Source organism: Myotis daubentonii, chromosome 5 (assembly GCF_963259705.1).
Source record: "Myotis daubentonii chromosome 5, mMyoDau2.1, whole genome shotgun sequence".
NCBI lineage: Eukaryota > Metazoa > Chordata > Mammalia > Chiroptera > Vespertilionidae > Myotis > Myotis daubentonii.
Window position 1 is genome coordinate 62,998,737 of NC_081844.1, and position 18,071 is coordinate 63,016,807.

The 18,071-nt window shown below is 41.5% G+C and overlaps 1 protein-coding gene across 1 annotated transcript; it reads left to right on the forward strand.

Annotated features, from left to right (window-relative positions):
• Positions 1–14,769: 14,769 nt before the first annotated feature.
• Positions 14,770–15,743, forward strand: LOC132234296 (small ubiquitin-related modifier 2-like). Its single transcript, XM_059695317.1, has one exon. The coding sequence runs from the start codon at positions 14,861–14,863 to the stop codon at positions 15,146–15,148; it is 288 nt and encodes a 95-aa protein (XP_059551300.1). The 5' UTR covers positions 14,770–14,860; the 3' UTR covers positions 15,149–15,743.
• Positions 15,744–18,071: the final 2,328 nt, after the last annotated feature.

Genomic DNA, 18,071 nt, shown 5'->3' on the forward strand with positions numbered 1-18,071 from the left:
GGCGAATCATGGCATTTTCCCAACAAAGTTGGGTCTCATTCTTAAGAGAAATGATAACACCAGTTGCCAGGAGAATAACGTTTCCCCGGTTTGTTAAGAGAAGTACTTGACATCTACCTGGGTTAACTGATCATCCCACTGATCAGAAAGGTTTAAGTGGTGCTGAGAGTCTCCCGTTTTCTATCTCTCCATGTGGTCCATTCGGACAATGGGAGCTGTGGAACAGGAAAACCTTCCTAAATAAGTATATGCATGGGAAAAAATGTCATCTCTGACAATGGAATCTTTTAACTAATAGGCTGTAGTCATATTAACATCCTAAGAATTGTGTCACTACTTGTCACCGGATATTTGAGTTCAGTTGTTGTTATTTATTTAAAAGCTAGAAAAGATACAGAAAGTTTTGTGGTCAGTCACAAATCTAGGATTATATATTTCTGGGTGCCCTGGCATCCTTTCCAAGGTGCCTTCAAATCACAGGTCATGAATTACTAGTTTTAAAGACCAGTTTCTATAATGAAAATGTCCCTAGTAAAAGTCAGGGAAGCCAACCAAAGTCAACATTAATCCCAAATAACTTACAGTCTAACTCTGGTACTTGAATAACTCTTTGTTCAGGGAGTTATTCAGCACCACCTGGGGGAGTTCTTGCAATGAAGAATTTTGCAGTACATGGTAAAGACAGCTTAAGAAGGTAGGAAAGTTATTCAAGTATTCATGAATTTACATTTCTTTTATCAAACTTTATGAACTTGTAAAAATTAAAATCAATGTAATTCAATATTTTGGGGAGAAACATTTAAAGAATTAAAAAAATTTTTCAACTGATTTCAGGGAGGAAGGGAGAAGGAGATAAAAACATCAATGATGAGAGAGAATCACTGATTGGCTGCCTCCTGCACACCCCCTTCTGTAGATCAAGCCCACAACCTGAACATGTGCCCTTGACTGGAATCGAACCCAGACCCTCCAGTCCTCAGGCCAATACTCTATCCATTGAGCCAAACCAGCTAGGGCTACCATTATATTTTGAGTGACTCATATGTACCAGCACTATTTGAGTCACTGCAAAGATACAAAGTTGTGTATCCCGGCCCCTGTCCCCAAGTACTAGGGTGGACACAATAGTACTCACTCTATTTTATAGGCACCATTCTAAGTGTCTCTCATTTAGTCTTTTACAAGCATATGAAGAAAGTGAGACTATAGCTAATATTTACTGAGTACTATTACATGTCAGACCTAGTCTAAGTGCTTTATATATATTAGATCATTTAATTTTCATTGAAAGCCTAGAAGCTATGTAATATTATTTTACAGATTAACTATATTAATCCTTACAACAAGCTTATTAATTAGGCCTTATTAGCATTCCTTTTTGCAGATGGAAACTGAGATGTAGAGAAAGTAAGTGATTAAATAACTCGGCCATGGTTACACATTTAATAAGTGATGGAGCCAGGAATCAAACACACCTAGTCTAATGCTAGAGTCTGTATCTTAACCACTCTTAAATGTACTTCCTCTACTATAAAATCCCATTCTATGTACATTTAATTTACATGAATTCAGCCATATGTACTGAGAAACTGAGAGAACTTAAATGGATAAGGCAGGTCTTCTGCTCATGCTACTCAGTTGGCACATGCTTTGGAGGGAACACGTTATGGTGGGGAACTGTCTTGCTCAGTTCCTGTGACTCTCAGGGTGTGGGCATTTCCTCAAGCCGAGAGGGACTGCAGCTTTGTAGTACTTATCGTGTCCACCATTCACGTCATCTGGGGTCAGCAGTGAGGTCTTTTAATGCTGGAGGACAGTGTAGTTGATCTAGGGAGAGCAGTAAGTTGCTCTCTAATTTGGCACCTTCTTAAGAAATTTCCAGGAATTTTTTGGAGTATAACTTTTTTTTATTTGTTCTCTGACTTTGGGGCCTAACCTCTGTGCAAGGTGTATACAACTAATATAACATAAGGCAAAATATAGCGTCACTTTCAAAGTAAGAACCAAAAGCCATGAGGAGTCAAAGGAGAGCAAAAATCACTTAGTGTGGGGGATGGGAGGTTCTTTGGGAAATCAGGAGAAACTTCATGGAGGAGAGGCTATTTGAGATAGATTCTGAAGGGTAGGTAGCCCTGAAAGCCAGAGAGAGGACATTATGTGTAGGAGGAGGTTCCTGAGCCGGGAGGGACACGGGTGGGAAAGCTCAGGGAGGAGTCAGTTGTAGCTAGTGCCAGGACTCTATTGAGAAAAGTGGTGGAAAGTAAGCCTGGAAAGATAGGCACTGGGCCACTTTACACAGGCCTTCATAAGGGAGGAAAAAGAGGAAACTAGACCACCAACTTACACCATACACAATAATAAACTCAAAGTGGATTAAAGACTTAAATGTAAGCCATGAAACCATAAAAATCCAAGAAGAAAACATAGGCAATAAAATCTCAGACATCTCACGTAGCAGAATTTTTGCTGATACAAGAGAAACAAAGGAAAAAATAAAGACACGAGACTACATCAAAATAAAAAGCTTCTGCACAGCAAAAGAAACCACCATCAAACTGAAAAGGGAAACCAATGTAGGGGAGAACATATTTGCCAATGAAACATCTGATAAGGGGTTAATCTTCAAAATATTATATAAAGTACTTATACAACTCAACAAAAGGAAGACAAACAATCCAATTAAAAATGAACAGAAGACCTGAATAGACACTTCTCCAAAGAGGACATACAAATGGCCAAAAGACATGAAAAAATGCTCAAAGTCACTAATCATCAGAGAAATGCAAATTAAAACCACAATGAGATATCACCTCACACCTGTCAGATGGCTATCATCAAAAAATCAACAAACAACAAGTGCTGGTGAGGATGTGGAGAAAAGAGAACACTCGTGCACTGCTGATGGGTATGCGGACTGGTGCAGCCACTGTGGAAAACAGTATGGAGTTTCCCCCAAAAGTTAAAAATGGAACTGCCATTTGACCCAGGGATCCCACTTCTGGGAATATATCTGGATTTTATCCTTAAAACCCTGAAACACCAGTCAGGAAGATTATATGCACCCTTATGTTCATAGCAGCGTGTTTTTTTTTTAATCCTCACCCGAGAATATTTTTCCATTGATTTTTTTAGAGAGAGTGAAGAGAGAGGGAAAGACAGAGAAAAATATCTATGTGAGAGAAACACATCAATTGGCTGCCCCCTGCACGGGGAGGAACCTGCAACCGACGTATGTGCCCTTGACTGGAATCAAACTTGGGACCCTTAGGTTTGCAGGCTGACGCTCTATCCACTGAGCCAAACCAGCTAGGGCAGCAATGTTATTAACAATAGCTAAGATTTGGAAACAGCCCAAGTGCCCATCAGTATATCCTATATAATAAAAGCCTAATATGCAAATTGACCAAACAATGGAATGACCAGTTGCTATGACGTGCACTGACCACCAGGGGGCAGATGCTCAGTGTAGGAGCTGCCCCCAGCCCACAGGCCTCAGACCAGCCAAGGCAAGTGCCAGTGGCATCCCTCCCCCCCTAAATTGCCCCACTGGTTGCCCCACAGATCAGCCCTGATCATCGGCCAGGCCTAGGGACACTACCCATGCATGAATTTCATGCATTGGGCCTCTAGTGAATAGATAAAAAAGCTGTGGGACATTTACACAAAGGAATACTGTAGGTTTAAAAAAGAGGGATCTTTTACCCTTTGGGACAGCATGGACAGACTTAGAGACTACTATGCTAAGTGAAATAAGCCAACCTGAGAAAGACAAATATTACATATTCTCCCTTATTTATGGAATCTAATGAGCAAAATGAATTGACCAACAAAATAAGACCCAAAGCATGTTGCCATGGAAGAGACTGACATACCTTGATGTGGGGGTGGGGAGATGAGAAATAAACCAAAGAACTTATATACTTATATGCATAGCTCATAGTTCATAGGGCAATAGAGTGGTGAAGGCCTGGGGGGGGCGGGCAGGGAGTGGAGTGGAGACGGTCAATAGGGAAAAAAAGGTGACATCTGTAATACTTTCAACAATAAAGATAAAAAAAGAAATAATTGATAATATGTAGCCAATGAATGTAGGAAAATTATTTTAGAGGTATGTCAGAGAGTTGATTAACAAAAAAGTATAATATATTTTATTTTTCTGGGTTTTATAATATTTGAAGTAATGATCAGTTTTTAAAAATCTGTAATTTTGTGATTTATTTACCATTCTAAATATGCATATTCATACCTAATTTTGTATAAATAATTATCTATTTTTTAAATGGAGGGCCCTCACATTGTATAAGTGTCAGGTCCTATAAAGGCTTGGAATGGATGGGATCCAGAAGCTACCAGGAACGCAGACACTTTTCTCTTGCTCTATTGTTTGCTCCTCCCTGGGGCTGAGCCACAGCTGAAGGGTTTTCCCTGCTCTCAGTTTGCATATGGCTCCCCCACAACCACCAACACACATATGCTAGGCTACAGGCACTTTAAGAGACTGTAGATAGACTATTGGTCCCAATTCCAAATTCCTGAGAGATCAACTATGATAGGCCCATTTATACAAGGTGTACCTTGCTGGTTCAATCAGTCAGTAATAGCCAAAGAGAACAAAATCACATGGCATGAGCATGGCTGCTGGGGCAGAACCAGACAGTGCCTGGTTGTCAGAGAATAGGGTTGGCTCCTATCAGGGTTGAACTAGAGGGGTGCTGAGTAGGAATGAAAGTGTACCAGAACAGAAGGAAAAGCTAGAGAGCTCCACAACTGGTGAAATCAGAGAGGGGAGGAAAACAAGAATGTTAAATGGGAGGCAAACCCTTTATGGCTCAATATCGGAATGAAAGTGATAATCAAAGAGAGAGTCATAAGGGAAGACTAAGTTCTCAGAGCTGTAGCATGTAAATCAGTTGCTCCTCCTAATCAGGAAATTCTCTTTCTTGTGCTAATCCTTGGAGGCTTTGATATATTTGATTAAGGGAGGCCATTTCCCTGATAATATTTCAAAGCTCATTTGTTATCTGTGAGGATATTTATTATTTATTGTTTTTTGTTTGTTTGTCTGAAGGAGACTGGCAGCATTACTATTTAGTTACACTGCTAATTAACCTTAATTAACCTTCAACTATTTGTATAGCACATAAGAAATAACACTGCTCATATATACTGTAAGGATATTTTAATTATTTTTAAATATGTTTTTATTCATTCCAGAGAGAGAAAAGGAGAGGGAAAGAGAGATAGAAACATCAATGATGAGAGAGAATCATCCATCAGCTGCCTCTTGCATGTCTCCCATGCAAGAGAGGGTTGAGTCTGCAACTCAGGTATGTGCCCTGACCAGGAATAGAACCGTGACCTCCTGGTTCATAGGTCAGTGCTCAACCTCTGAGCCACACTGGCTGGGCTATAAGGATATTTTTAAAGAAACATTTTGAAAAAAACCAAGATGGTGGCATAGGTAAACACTGGAAATTGCTGCCTCCCACAACAAATTCCAAAATACAACTAAAAGACAAAACGGACATCATCCAGAACCACAGGAAGGCTGGCTGAGTGGAAATTCTACAACTAGAAGGAAAGAGAAAAACACACTGAGACTCAGAGGAGGTGCAGAAGTGCAGAGGTATGGAGGCGCACGTGGCAAGGGCTGGCAACTGAGGATGCGGCTGTCTTTTTGAATCAGGAGGGAGTCACAAGCCCCTGAATGCTCTGAACTCCAGTTCTGGGTGAGTCTCTGGGGACCTAGACTCATACTGGGAGAAACTGGACTGTCTGGCAGCAGGCAGAACTCGGAACTTGAGGGTGGCTTTCCCTCAGAGGTGCTTGCAGCAATTACTGGACACTGAGACGCGGGGCCCCTTAGGGCAGGGCTGAGGATCAGCCATAGCTGCTTGCTCCACGCTGTTGATTCCCTGAGACCCCGCCCCACTCAAGTTGTGGCAGAGGCTTTTGCATATGAATGCCCTGGCCCTTCACAACCTGAAAATTACCTAACAAACTGCAGCTGGGCCAGACAGACCCAGAACTTCCAAGAGAAGGCCCAAGGCCCCACAGCAGCTTGCATTGCTTCACAGTTGGGCCTCATTTGGGTACCTCCAAACCCCAAACAAGGAAGGGGAGTCTGCAGATCTCCTCATAGCCCCTGCTGGGTAACCTCAGGCAGAGGCTAAATTAGCACCTCCTTAGATCCAAGAGCCAGTGTACCCAGTGGTCAGAGTGGGACCATTCAGATTACAACTCCTCAGATCCATAAGGGAAACACTCAGGGGGCAGACTCAGTGAGCACCAAAGCTCCACTGAAGCAAGTCTTGCCTCATAAGGGTTTCTCCAGCACAGAAGTTCTCTCACTGCAGACACAGCTGATTCTCACAGCCAATAGGCCTGGAGGTCAATTCCTCCCAGTGATACCTACAACAATCAAGGCTTAACTACAACAAGACTGTGCACAAAGCCCACAAAGGGGTGCACCAAGAGTGTCCACCTCAGGTAATTGGGGAGGCTGAGTCACTGGGCCCTATAGGACACCTAGCACAGAAAGCCACTCTATCAACACAGGGAAGCATAAAAAATGCAGAGACAAAGAAACAGATCACAAATGACAGAAATGGAGGAAAGCAAACGACTGGATATAGAGTTCAAAATCACACTTTTAAGGTTTTTCAAGAACTTTCTAGAAACTGCTGATAAATTTGGTAAGACTCTCAAAAAGACTGGTGAGACTGTCGATAAATGTAGTGAGACCCTCAAGAAATCTAGTGAGATCCTCGAGGTTATGAAAAAGGACCAACTAGAAGTTAAGCCTACACTGACTGAAATAAAGGATATTACACAGAGTTCCAACAGCAGACTAGAGAATCGCAAGAATCAAGTCAAAGATTTGAAATATGAAGAAGCAAAAAACACCCAACCGGAAAAGCAAAATGAAAAAAGAATCCGAAAATACGAAGATAGTCTAAGGAGCCTCTGGGACAGCTTCAAGCGTACCAACATCTGAATTATAGGGGTGCCAGAAGAAGAGAGAGAGCAAAATATTGAAAACCTATTTGAAGAAATAATGACAGAAAACTTCCCCCACCTGGTGAAAGAAATAGACTTACAAGTCCAGGAAGCGCAGAGAACCCCAAACAAAAGGAATCCAAAGAGGACCACACCAAGACACATCATAATTAAAATGCCAAGAGCAAAAGACAAAGAGAGAATCTTAAAAGCAGCAAGAGAAAGACAGTCAGTTACCTACAAGGGAGTACCCATACGACTGTCAGCTGATTTCTCAACAGAAACTTTGCAGGCCAGAAGAGAGTGGCAAGAAATATTCAAAGTGATGAATGCCAAGAACCTACAACCAAGATTACTTTATCCAGCAAAGCTATCATTCAGAACTGAAGGTCAGATAAAGAGCTTCACAGATAAGGAAAAGCTAAAGGATTTCATCACCACCAAACCAGTATTATATGAAATGCTGAAAGGTATCCTTAAAGAAGAGGAAGAAGAAGAAGAAGAAAAAGGTAAAGATACAAATTATGAACAACAAATACACATCTATCAACAAGTGAATCTAAAAATCAAGTGTATAAATAATCTGATAAACAGAATAAACTGGTGAATATAATGGAATCAGGGGCATAGAAAGGGAGTGGACTGACTATTCTGGGGGCGGGGAAAGGGGTGTGGAGGATGTGGGAAGAGACTGGACAAAAATTGTGCACCTATGAATGAGGACAGTGGGGGGGCGGTTAGGGCAGAGGAGGCGGTGAGAACCGGGTGGAGGGGAGCTATGGGGGAAAAAAGAGGAACAACTGTAATAATCTGAACAATAAAGATTTTATTTAAAAAAAAAAACACATTTTACTTCTTTATAGCTCATCAAGAATCCTATATAATAAAAGCCTAATATGCAAATTGACCAAATTGGAAGGACCAGGAACAACTGGTTGCTATGACACACACTGAGCACTAGGGGGCAGACACTCAACAAGGAGCTGCCCCCTGGTGGTTAGTGTGCTCCCACAGTGGGAGCACCGCTCAGCCAGAAGCCGGGCTCACAGCTGGCAAGCACAGTGGTGGTAGCCTCGCCCGCCTCTGTGGCAGTTGGAATCCCCTGTGGGCTCCTGGACTGTGCAGGCTGGGCTGAGGGACCCCCGCCCCCTGCTGCCCCAAGCGCACGAATTTTGTGCACTGGGCCTCTAGTATTTAAGAATATTTTTCATATGCTAACTTCTTAATACTACCATTTTAGACTGATGTTCAATTTGTAAGTTCTAAAATTTTTTCAAAAATTTTGTTACCTAGAATACTAAATGGCCTTAGGCCCTGGTAAATATATGTAAATTTACCAAGATTGTCTTCTTTTTTTTTCTTAGATAAGATCTTTGAAATATTTTCCCTCTAGAACAGACATAGCTAGCATACTTCCAGTGCACAAAAGACTTGCTTTCTTACCTTATTTTTTCATTCCTTTAACCCATTCACTTATCTCACCCCAAAAACCTGCTACTGGAAAACAGGATCCCACCTAAGACATTTTTGTGGGAAAAGGGTTCCACAGAGCTAGTCATATACACTACATGAATTAGTCATTAATCTCCTTTGAAGATATATAGACCATTTATAGAAAAATCTACAATTGCCATTTGAAACTTTGCACTCAAAAAGACTCAGTGCTACCCAGTTGGTCTGGTAACCAGAAGTGCAACTTTAATACAAATCTGTCCCTTGCTGGTCTCAGCATGCTATCATTTGGAAGTTTAGTACTTTAGGGCTTGAGAGGCAGGATATAGTGCCTTTGCTCTAGTATCTATTTCCTGCCTAACTGCACAAGTGTTATCTTAATGATTGAAGGGCTCTTTGGGCTAATGGCAAATGAAAAATATTAAAGACTGAAAACGTCAATAGAATAACATAAAAATAATTAAGTTTTCCATCATATGTGTTGGAAAAATGCCAAAGTTGACTTATATTAAATGTAAATCACCTTATAAAAATATACAGGACATTCACAGGAAAAACTGAAAACCAAAATAATTTTGAACATATGGGTATGGTTAGCTATAGACCAGTGGTTCTCAACCTTCATAATGCCGCGACCCTTTAATACAGTTCCTCATGTTGTGGTGACCCCCAATTCCATTGTTACAAATTGAACATAATTAAAGCATAGTGATGAATCACAAAAACAATATGTAATTATATATGTGTTTTCCGATGGTCTTAGGCGACCCCTGTGAAAGGGTCGTTAGACCCCCAAAGGGGTCTCGACCCACAGGTTGAGAACCGCTGCCATAAACAAAATTGTCAAGTCTCCATTTGAGTCCACAGTTTGGCTAACCAATTTTAGCTTTTTCTATGATTTGCCTAAGCTCCCTGATTTCTCTACTTGGCCTGCTCACTAGATCCAAGCCTGTTTCTGTGATTCTATACCTGGTTTTCTGCCCTCCACCATCTCACTCAGTCCCTCCCTCCCTTGCGGGGCGGGTGGGGGTTGGGGAGCTGTCTATTCAGTTAAAGGGAGCTTGTGGCCGCTGCGCTCCCTCCACTAGGCCCAAGGGCATTAACATTTCCAAAGACCTTCCTCTTCTACAGCTCTTACCTCAGTGACCTCAAAAAGGGAGCTTCTAAAAATAAGAAAAATTTGGATTCAAATTCCAACTGTTTAATTGTATTAACAAGAGCAAGTTTCTTAATTATGTAGGCCTCAGTGTCCTCAACTGTAGGATGATTAGGTTACAGTAAATATAAATATTCCTGACAGTTCTAAGGGACTAAAAGCTGGAGGGTGGGGACTCCAACCTTGCCTCTTCCATCTGCGGAAGCTTACTTCTCTAGTTTGTACGGATCACAAAAGGACCTACTCTGGACTCAGTCATAATTAATATGTTAAGAATTAATCATTAACATATTAATTTCTTCCTCTACCCATGTAAGCAAATGAAAATACAGACCTCGTAAGTGTGCGCTGAAATTCTCTAGTAGCAGAATCGAAGCCTCTCTCAGGCTTGTTGAGTTGTGACTGGGCTCCTTCACTTACCCTAGATCTCATGTCAAAGGTATTGACCTATTCCTGAGGAGAGTACAGGGCAGGGAGGCCTCACTGCACAAGTCTTATCTCGACTGAAGGGCTCTTTGGGCTAATGGCAAATTAAAAATATTAAAGCCTGAAAACGTCAACCCTGGAGGCCACAGTGAGAAGGAGCAGCAGGAAGCCGAGCAGCCTGTGAAGAGCACAGTCTGGAGCTAGCAATGACAATACCTTCCTGACTGGGTTTTTCAATGTTGGAAACATTCAAACCTGTGAAGAGTTTGTGTGAGTTTATTTGAGCCAAAACTGTCGATGTAAGTGGGTTACATGAAACCCATTGGTGACACATTAGGAAGCAAAGCAGGGAAACCTCTGAGATTGGATAAAAAGTAAAATGATGAACATCTACTTCTTTTACATAGGTGGGCATAGGACAGTTAACAGTCAACAATTAACTCAGTGAGAATGAGGGGGTTTGTGGTCTCCGCAGAGTGGTGCCTGTGCTTTGAGGAGTGCGGAAAAAGAAAAATTGCTTTGACATACCAATGATGTGTTATCATTGATGCAAAAAGACAATAGACAGGCTCAGTTAAGGTAAAGACTGACCTTTGTCAGGGAAGATACCAGCCTAGGACATGAGTACCCACCCTACTAGTAAACTGCTTTTAGTTAAAAAGTTTTCATTTCAGACCATCCTTTGTGGTTACTTTAGGTCTCTGAGTTTGCAAGGCCGCCCGCCACGCAGGCCTTCCCTGAGCTAGTCAGGTTAGCATGTGGCCCCTTTTTGTTCACAGGTTATTATGGGGATTAAAAGAAAAGGTAAAAAGAAAGTATACATTCAATCAACACTGTTTAAGATGATGCTAAATTTCAAAAGCATGTTGTTGATACTTAGGCCTCTGACGACATGTAACATAAATACAGGTATACCTGTACTATATTACTATACCTCTTCATGGACTCTTGAATATTAATTTTTTAAAAAATATATTTTATTGATTTTTTTACAGAGAGGAAGGGAGAGGGATAGAGAGTTAGAAACATCAGTGAGAGAGAAACATTGATCAGCTGCCTCCTGCACACCCCCTGCTGGGGATGTGCCCTCAACTAAGGTACATGCCCTTGACTGGAATAGAACCTGAGACCCTTGAGTACACAGGCTGACGCTCTAGCCACTGAGCCAAACCGGTTAGGGCTTGAATATTAATTTTAACCATGGAACTTCCTCCCCCAACCCCTCCCTGTTCTTTACATTTGGGAAGTTAACAGTCTTTCATGTAGCTAGCAATGTAGATTCACAGTATTTTAATACTCTCAGCTCATCTTTTTCTGCCTGGAATTAACATTTTAATTATGGTCTTCCTGTGGCCTTTTTATCCTCCATATTGATTGGCTTTCTTATCCTGGCCTTAAATTTCTCTCTCTTTTTGCTTAGCAGTCTGTCATCAGCAGATATGGAAAGTATACTCAGATATGGTGAGGCAGACAAGAAGAACAGGATGCAGGAGCCACAGGCTGGGGTAGAGGGAATATGTTGATAACCAGGGAAGAAGAGAGGGTCTGGAAAGAGGGAGATAGGGAACATGGCCAGAGACATCAACCATCTGGGTGGTGCCTGCTATGCTAGGCAGAACAGGGATGCCAAACAGAGGTGACTAGGGTTGCAAAGTGGCAGCAGTGACCTATGAATCTGGGGGACTAGGACCTGAGGCTGGTGTCAAGCCTGTTGCAGAAAGCAATACTTCTCATCCCCGATGTTTGGACAAGAACAGTTAAAACAAGGCTGCATTTAGAAAGTACTAGTGGTTAAGAGCACAGGCGCTGACAAAGGATTCAATCTTAAACTCCACTGTCTACTGTGTAACTTTAAAAAAGTTCCTTGTCTTTTACCATCAACATGAACTTCAATATAAAGATGGAGATAATTATATGGAACTCATAAGATTAATGAACAGAATTAATTAGTATCTAGTAGTGTACTTATAGTGGCCAGTATTATTGTTTTTATGGCTGTTATTATTTACTTTAATTGAAACAATGCCACCCACTCTGATTAGCTCGCCCATAAGAAAAACCTCCTGAAAAGAAAGCAGATAAATATTGGGGAAAACAAGTCTTTGGTTTGTTTTTTTCTAATCTTTAAGGCGATCTAGGAAATACAATTTAAAATTCTATTAACTCATTTTAACTTGGTAGCTTGGAAGAAACAGAGCTAAATGCCCTTGAAAACTAGTCAACTAACAAATAAGAAAATTTATTTCAGATCTTTCCCCATGAAAGATATTTATCTTTGTGTTTTAATTAACTACTATAGCATTTGTCCTGAATTTTATTAAGGAATCAAATTTATTCGGAAACTTTAAAGATTAATACAGTCTTAAATCACTAATAAAATGTCTTCTTGTACATTTCATTTGGACTTTTAACTTTATAATAAAGGAGGCAAATTCTGCTGACAAAAATTAGTTTTAACATTGAAAAAATTATAAATTCTAATTAGAATAAAGAGTAATCCATCTTAAACACTTCAAGTATTTTAATAAAGCAATAAAATGTACTTTAATTTACTTGTGGATAGAATTAATAAAATGCCTCCAACTAAAGTACTATTTTAAAGGGAAGGTTGCTTTAAAAATATATCAAGAACTAAAATTATGCCGAAACCGGTTTGGCTCAGTGGATAGAGCATCAGCCTGCAGACTGAAGGGTCCCAGGTTCGATTCCGGTCAAGGGCATGTACCTGGGTTGTGGGCACATCCCCAGTGGGAGGTGTGCAGCAGGCAGCTGATCGATGTTTCTCTCTCATCGATGTTTCTAACTCTCTCTCTCCCTTCCTCTCTGTAAAAAATCAATAAAACATATTTAAAAAAAGAACTAAAATTATGAAACGACTTTAAGCATTTACTTTGCTAGAAATATTACACTGTAAAATGACACATGCAACTCATGAGGATTCAATTTCCCTTCTATATTCAAAACATATATTTTTTTAAAAATATATTTTATTCATTTTCTACAGAGAGGAAGGGAGAGGGCTAGAGAGCTAGAAACATCGATGAGAGAGAAACATCGATCAGCTGCCTCCTGCACACCCCCTACTGGGGATGTGCCCACAACCAAGGTACATGCCCTTGACCGGAATCGAACCTGGGACCCTTGAGTCTGCAGGCCGACGCTCTATCCACTGAGCCAAACCAGCCAGGGCCAAAACATATTTTTTGCTTATTTGATCTGATTGCATTTGATGGCACAAATGCCATTCTTAAGAATTGTTTCATTGTATTCTGGGAACTTAACATGTCCCCCTAAATTATTTTGGTTTTGATCCTTCTTTAAGGCTGGCTTGCTTAATATACAATGCTTAAGAGATTCTGATTCATAAAAGGCAATCTGATACATAAAATCAAATGTGAGTTTGGGGATTAGCTTCCTTTGCTAACCAGAGTATAGGAGAGTTATGAATAATCATCTTTATAGAAGTCCAGAAAGGGGCAGTGGGAGGGATGGATACCGTGGCTCACAAATAAGGTCAGCTAACACCAGAATATAATTGGGCAGTTGCCTGAAACCACAGGTTCTTTAAGGAGAGGCAAAAGAAGAGATTTTTCTGGTTGCTCTTGCGAAGTTACAAAGTTACATAGTTGTTGGTAACCTGGGGATTTGCCCACCTGTAGTGAAGGAATCTAACAAATTTAAAGATTGTGTCAGTTATTCGAAATTCACTACTTTGGATGCTCCTGTGGCGGTCAGTTGCCAACATGGGTCCTAGTGGTCTTCATCTTCTACTAGTATTTATGTCCTTGTGCAGCCTCACCTCTCACGGAATTGGGACTGATTTGCATGACCAACAGAATGTGGCGCAGTGATGGCTGTGACTCCAGAGGCCAGAAAGGGTAGCACAGCTCCCCCTTGTTCTTTTGGACTATTCACTTTGAGAACTTCCAAAGATGAGCCCAAGACAGAGCATTTCCAGTTTGGGAGGGGCACATGATTCCCTGGCTACCACTCAGGGAAGTTAGTCTTCTTGTTCCTCACGTTGATTATCACTCCCATCCCTAAAATGGGCCCTAAAGGGTCCTCTTCCCATTTTAACATATTCAAATATGATATAAAAGCAGGAAAACGTCTTCCCTTGGTTAGCCTATCTTACTGAAGACAGACTGAAATTTTAAAAAGCTTGTCTTAGATAATTACAGAAATCAAAGGGGGAAATAATCAAGAAGTACCAAAGTATTCTGCCTAGCCCAGCTGGTGTGGCTCAGCTGTTTGCGCATCATTCCATGTACCAAGAAGTCACTGGTTCAATTCCCAGTCAGGGCACATGCCTGGGTTGTGGGCTCAATACCCCAAAAGGGATTGTTTCTCTCACAGATGTTTCTATCTCTCCCTCTCCCTTCCCCTCTCTCTAAAATCAACAAAAACCTTTTAAAGAAAGCATTCTGCCTAATACACGTTATATAATCTCATTTATATTTAGTCCCTATAAATGCATGCATATGTATATAAATGCACAGGAAAAGAATCTGGAAGCTGAAGTGCTCATCTATCATTTAAGGTTAGCTGTGAAAGAGTAGCGGTATGGAGTGGCTGGTATGTATGGAGGGTGAGGAGTAGACAGGAGAGTAGAGAAGGGAAGGAGACTTGGTTTATAAAAAATTCTACTTTGTATTATTTGAAAATTGATAAGGGCACATTAATGAACCACTGTATAATTAAAATAAATTGTACAATATAAAAAAACCCAGCTCCTTCTGCCGCTCCTGGGGCTGTGGGTGTGCTCGTTTGGTGCGGACCTGCTACCCCTTTTGTGAAGCGGCAGCTGAGGAGACTCCGGCCCTCACCATGGCCAACGAAAAGCCCAAGGAAGGAGTCAAGACTGAGAACAACGATCATATTAATTTGAAGGTGGCGGGGCAGGATGGTTCTGGGGTGCAGTTTAAGATTAAGAGGCACACACCACTTAGTAAACTAAGGAAAGCCTATTGTGAACGACAGGGTTTGTCAATGAAGCAGATCAAATTCCGACTTGAGGGGCAGCCAATCAATGAAACTGACACACCTGCACAGTTGGAAATGGAGGATGAAGATACAACGGATGTGTTCCAGCAGCAGACAGGAGGTGTCTACTAAAAAGGGAACCTGCTACTTTACTCCAGAACTCTGTTCCTCCAGACCAAGAAGACATTCTCAATTAGAAAACTACAATTTGGTTTCCACACATCTGACTACTACAGTATAGTTTTCTCTGTTCTTTCATTTCCCCCTTCCCCATTCCTTTATGGTACATAAAGTAACTAATGTATGTGCACAAGCATTTGCATTTTTTTAAACTAAATGGCCAATGGTATGTTTCCATCTACATCAATTGGAGATAGGATGGGGAAAAAATACTGGTTCTGTGAAAACACCCCCTCACTCCATTAGTGGCATGCTCATTCAGCTCTTATCTTTACATTCCAGTAAGTTATTTTGTTCTTACTGTTTAACAAAAAAAGAGAACAACATAAAAATTCTTGCATACCTTGTTTGATTGGAGAATTTTGATGTTTTTCATTTATCATTGTAAAACCAAGGACAATTTTGTAACTTTTTTGTACGTAGCTGTTACATGTAGGGCAATCTGTCTTTAAGTAGGGATAAATTACTCTAAAAAAATGAATCCTAGATAGTTTTCCCTTCAAGTCCAGTGTCTTGTTGTTTAAATAAACTTCTTGTTTTAAAAAAAACACACACACAACAAAACCCAGAAGTAATAGCTATCTAGTTATGTAGATACCTCCTATTATATGAGCATGTTTCTAGGACTGCTGGCCACATCAGCCCTTTCCTACGGAACCTGACACTTTAGAATGCTATGCTGCAAACTTTCTGGGTTTCTTCCTTGGCCAGCTTCCATAAGAGATGTGTCTTTCTAAGACCTGCTTATCAAAGAGCTGCCTTAGAGGTATCAAGCTTGGCAACTTCAAGGCCAATACCAACAGAGCAGATTCCTCTGTCTCCTATTGTATCAGTCAACGACTGCAACACTAATTCTGGGTAGCAAACCACCTCAAAACATACTGCTTAAAACAGCAATTCTTTTCTGTAGGTCACTGGCTCCAAGCTAGAGGATGGTTCTAAACCTGCTCCATGCCTCTCATTTTTCTTGGGCCAGGCATGTTCTTCACATTGTGAAAGGCAGGTGTGGAGAGAGGCAAGTGGAAACATGCAATACCTATTAAATAATGTCAGGCTGAGAACTGTCACATTGTCACTTCTGTGCATATTCTTTTGGTCAAGAGCAGGTGGAATGACCTAACCACACATCAATGGGGTGGAGAAACATTCTCTCTCTAATGAGAGGAACTATAAAGCCACATTTCAAAGGTCACACATGCCTGGAGCAGTGAAGAATTGGGAAGAATAATGTTATCTAGCAAGGTTACCCACCTGGGACCTTTCAGCTTACTTCCAATTGGCAGCGGGGGAAATATATTTCTTCTAATGGTGGCTGACAACAGGAATGGTTTTTTAAAAAATATTTATTGTTGAAAGTATGCCATAGGTCCTCCTTTTCCTTTCCCCCATTAACCTCTTCCAGCACACTCCTCCCCCTTCACCACCCATTGTCTGTGTCCACGGGTTATGCATATATGCATACAAGTTCATTGGTTGATCTCTCCCTACCCACCCTCCCCTGCCTTCCCTCTGAGGTTCAACAGTCTGTTCATGCTTCTATGTCTCTGGGTCTATTTTGACAACAGGAATGATTTGACCTTGCAGATGAGATCTGTTCCTAACTCTAAGAATTAGGCTTTGTCCTTGCAAGCTCCTTAATATGCCATGTTTTTGTCATGGAGATGCAGTAGTATTATTAATTCCTTCAAACACCAAAGTGGACAATGGTTGCCACAAGTGATAGGGTATTTCACAGGAAGTAGGGGAATAGAAATACTTCCCTAGAAAGGATGCTGTGCTTATGGTATCCTGTTTACTGTGTATTAACAATTTGAATGTTAAAAGGCTTTATAAATTCTTTAGTTTAAAAGGGTGCCAAGACTTGTCATGTTTTAGAACTCAGGAATCTCCAAAAAACTTCATTAGAGTTAAGAGGATCTTTTTTACTAACCCTCTTTGCTACCTGGGTTTCCCCTTTGTTTAAAAGTAAAAGTCCCTTTATTAAGAAAAAAGTCCACAGCTTTGCTTTTTAAGATAGGAAAGGAAGAATCATACCCCTCCCTCCAACCAAGAGAGGTATTACTAGCTTTAAAAAAGAAAGAGAAGATAATTGAATTCCTAGCTTCTTCTGGGACTTAAATCGGCGGGGCCGCCTGTGGTTCTCCGACATTTGAGCCCCATTCTAGGGTTATTTCCATGGTTCCCACGTTACTTCCAAGAAGAGCTACCACTCACATTCCTCAGGGTTTCTTCATCGCTCAAGACTGGTTGTGGAGCAGCAAAAAGAGTACAGCTGGTGTCCAGAAATGAACCTGGTGGATACCGCGCCAGGTCCACCCGAGTGCAGCTGCAGGAGCCCGAGGGGAATAGAATCAGTCCCCACGCGCACGGGGCAGGCACAGCTCTTTGTTAAAGAAACAAATGCCGAACGAGAAGATGCTGCGGCTGAGAAAGGTGGTGGTGGTGGGAATAGATTGAGGCGTTTGCATGCGTAACTGTGCATACGAAAGGTCTTTAATGAGGCGCTTCGAACGCAGGACAACCCAGGGCACCGTGTCATTGGCTTTGTGCACTTGAAGGCGCATGAGAGTGCCTTGCTCAGAGGGTTCCCCTTTGTGTGAAAGTGGGGAAACCAAAAGCGTGCAGCTAACTGCTGGCCTTTCGTTTTCGAATTGTAGGCGCTTGGACCCAAATACCCCCGCACCAATACACTCCCGCATGCTCGCACCAACAATACTCGTACTTGAGTTACTTCTCCGTCGCTGACGGAGCGAGGAGCGACAAAGGCTCGGTGCGGGCGCCTGCAGCTCCGGGAGCCGCGCCAAGGGGCTGTCCGCCTCGCTCCGCAGCTGCGCGCTGAGCCCCCGCCGCCCGCCCGTCAGCAAACGCGGGCACC

What these genes read in the sequence shown, in the direction of transcription:
- LOC132234296 (XM_059695317.1), top strand. Translation starts at nt 14,861, where the DNA reads ATGGCCAACGAAAAGCCCAAGGAAGGAGTCAAGACTGAGAACAACGAT.